This window comes from Cystoisospora suis, assembly GCF_002600585.1.
Source record: "Cystoisospora suis strain Wien I chromosome Unknown contig_5031, whole genome shotgun sequence".
In the NCBI taxonomy this organism is placed as follows: Eukaryota; Apicomplexa; class Conoidasida; order Eucoccidiorida; family Sarcocystidae; genus Cystoisospora; species Cystoisospora suis.
This window is the reverse complement of record NW_027157823.1, coordinates 539-3,359: the sequence shown is the minus strand read 5'-3', so window position 1 is coordinate 3,359 and position 2,821 is coordinate 539. Positions and strand designations below refer to the sequence as shown.

The following is a 2,821-nucleotide window of genomic DNA, read 5'->3' as shown; positions in this document are numbered from 1 at the left end:
GCTTGCGAAAAGCGAAAGACACGAAGTCAGCGGACAACACTCTCCTCCTCTTCGGCACTAAGAGGCAGACACAAACTACTATTTCTTTTCAAACTTGCTCTCGTCTCGAGATTAGGATTCCCTAGAATCCTTCAACCTAACTAGCTCGCGGGCGAACGCGCGGTTCACTGAGTTACTCTCTAGCGCAACGTCGCGCCAAAGGAGATCGGTGGTTCGGCCAGATTACACGGAGAAGTTCGACTTCCACACAACCAACACTTCTCATTCCTTCAGGATTCTTTCCCTTTTCACACAGGTCACTCCTCCACGTAGGCACGCGGTTCAACGTTCGCCACTCAGGCCCTCACACGTTGAGGTCACGGTCAAGGTACGATCAGGCGACCCTAGTCGCCCTTAAACACCACACAGGTTTACACTCACTCAAGACCCCACCGTTCCTTCCTATCTTCGTGCTACCACAAAGGTACGCCGCACTCTTCTTCTTTCTTTTCCAAGGGATCTCTCTCTTTCTACTCTTTCTCAAGAAAAAAGGTTCTCTCTGCTCTCTCTCTGGCTTTCCTCGCTGGAGGTCGTCAGTACCACCCCGGTGGTGTGTGTACTCCCGGCCTGTCCCGTGACCGGTGTGGTCTCGCGGGTCGGCCGCGCCGGTCCACCGCACTAGCCGTCGTTGCCCGATGGCTATCACCCTAGCTGTTGCTAGTCACGAATTTGGCTCACTGCATGCGACTATACGCTAATGCATCACTTTGTAGTTGCCACGTTTAGTTGCTCTGTGTCCTATTCGCATGCAATCTCACTGTTCACTGACTTGTTTCGCGTAGTGGGCTAGCTTCTTCGTTCACAGCTTGCTATCGTAGCACTTCCCTAATGTTTCACCACTCTTTCTCTGCACTTCTGTATTCCACACCTGTTTTCCCATAGAGTAACACTCGTTCCTATCTCATTCGCTTATCCTTTGAACACTCTCACTTGCACACACACACACACCGTCTTTCCATACCTGATGTAGTCATACCCGTTTGTGACTCTTGTTTCCCTCTAGGTGTTTCTTCGTTTGTTCCCCTTACTTCTCCCCTCAAAAGCTCCTTTGTTCCTTCCTAGCTTCTACTTGGGTTAGGCTGCATTAGCAATCATCTTTCTAGATCTTCTTCGCTCTTACTCTTCACTTCTCCGTTCCTCCGCTCAATACTTCATCTGTCTTCGTACGACCTCCCTCTCCTTGCACGGTTATTCCTGGCTTCGGCGCTCTTCTTTGTCCCTCTCTGACCTGTCAGCCTGTCCTAGTCGCTATGCCTTCCCCTGATGCTTTGCTAGTATTCCTCCTAGCTCTCGTTCTCCTGCTTCCTGACCGTCGGTTACCTCCTCACTTGCTACAATCACTATGGGTTTCCCTGAGTCTGTAAACTTCCTTAGGCTGTACTAACAGCCCTCTCTCCTTGGGCAGAGGCAGCACCTCTGACACCCCTTCCCCCTTTCGATAAGAACCTTACGAGTCGTGAGGTTCGTTCCTCACACTCTCCTTCCCCCTTTTCCTGCGTGGCCAGTCGCGGTTTCTCGCAAGTACCGTTGAAGTGTCTCCTTTGCTCCCTGTAGGTTTTGTGCTGGCTCCCAAGACGTAGATCCATCGGTCCATTTGACTAGGAATGAACGTCGACCCTCCTCCTCGTGATGATCTAAGATACCTTCGATCGTGTATTCTTGGTCTCGTACTGCTTCTTGCCTTGGTCTGGGTCTTTTAAAGTCTGGAGCTTCCGGAGTTACATGCGCGAGCAGAGAAACGTGAAAGACGGGATGTATCAGCATTGATTTCGGGAGGTCCAACTTGGCTGCGTTGGGTCCACACATCTTTATTATTCTAAAGGGTCCAATGAACTTGGGCTTGAGAGCTTTTGACTCTCCATCCAGAGTGATATTTGTCGTACTGAGCCGGACCCGTTCCCCGGGCTTGAAAGTAATTACGCGTCGCTTACGGTCCGCGTATCGCTTCTGATATTCTTGCGCTTGTCGTAGCTCCTGCTTTGCACGCTGCACCTGAACATGAGCTTTCCAAGGGAACACTGCCTCAACACGTGTATTAGGGATCGCAAACTTCTTGCAGATGGGCTTGCAAGGTGTAAATCCATAGAGTAATTCGAAAGGGGTAGCTTTAGTACTCGTATGCACTGAGCTATTGTACGCAAACTCAAGTAAAGGAAGCAAATCTGCCCATTTGGAGTCATCACCCAATATAGCACAACGTAACATCTGTTCGATTGTTTGGTTTGTACGTTCAGCTTGCCCATCTGTTTGTGGATGGTAGGCTGTCGACATCTTTTGTTCGATAGATAAACCCTTGCACATCGCTCTCCACACTTCACTCGTGAATCGGGTATCTCTGTCACTGACGATCGCGCTCGGCACCCCATGTAATCTGACCACTTCTCTCATCAATAGCTTTGCCACATCTTCAGTTGATGCACACTGTCGAGTGGGGATGAAATGTGCCATCTTGGTCAACCTACACACTACAGTCAGAATCGCGTCCCATCCCTCCTTAGTTTTAGGTAGCCCTACAATCAAGTCCATGGCGATCTCTTCCCATGGTGCTTCAGGAATAGGTAGGGGTTGTAATAACCCTCCGGCACGGAGATGAGAGGATTTCCTCTTTGCACATTGTACGCATGATTTCACGAAGCCCTCTATATCGTTGTCTATCCCCGGCCACCAAAAGATATGACGAATGGCTGTTCGCGTTCGTTCGAGCCCTGGATGTCCCGCAAGTATGTGGTCATGAAAATGAGTGCACACTTCTTTACGTCACTCATTTCCCGGTACACAAATA

General features: G+C 49.9%; 1 protein-coding gene across 1 annotated transcript; it reads right to left on the bottom strand.

The window, feature by feature from the left end:
• Positions 1 to 1,509: 1,509 nt before the first annotated feature.
• Positions 1,510 to 2,763, bottom strand: CSUI_008785 (retrotransposon nucleocapsid related; the record flags this gene model as incomplete). The annotated part of the gene is made up of 1 exon (XM_068068910.1): positions 1,510 to 2,763. Exon 1 carries the CDS (start codon positions 2,563 to 2,565, stop codon positions 1,510 to 1,512), a length of 1,056 nt encoding a protein of 351 aa, XP_067919114.1. The 5' UTR covers positions 2,566 to 2,763.
• Positions 2,764 to 2,821: the final 58 nt, after the last annotated feature.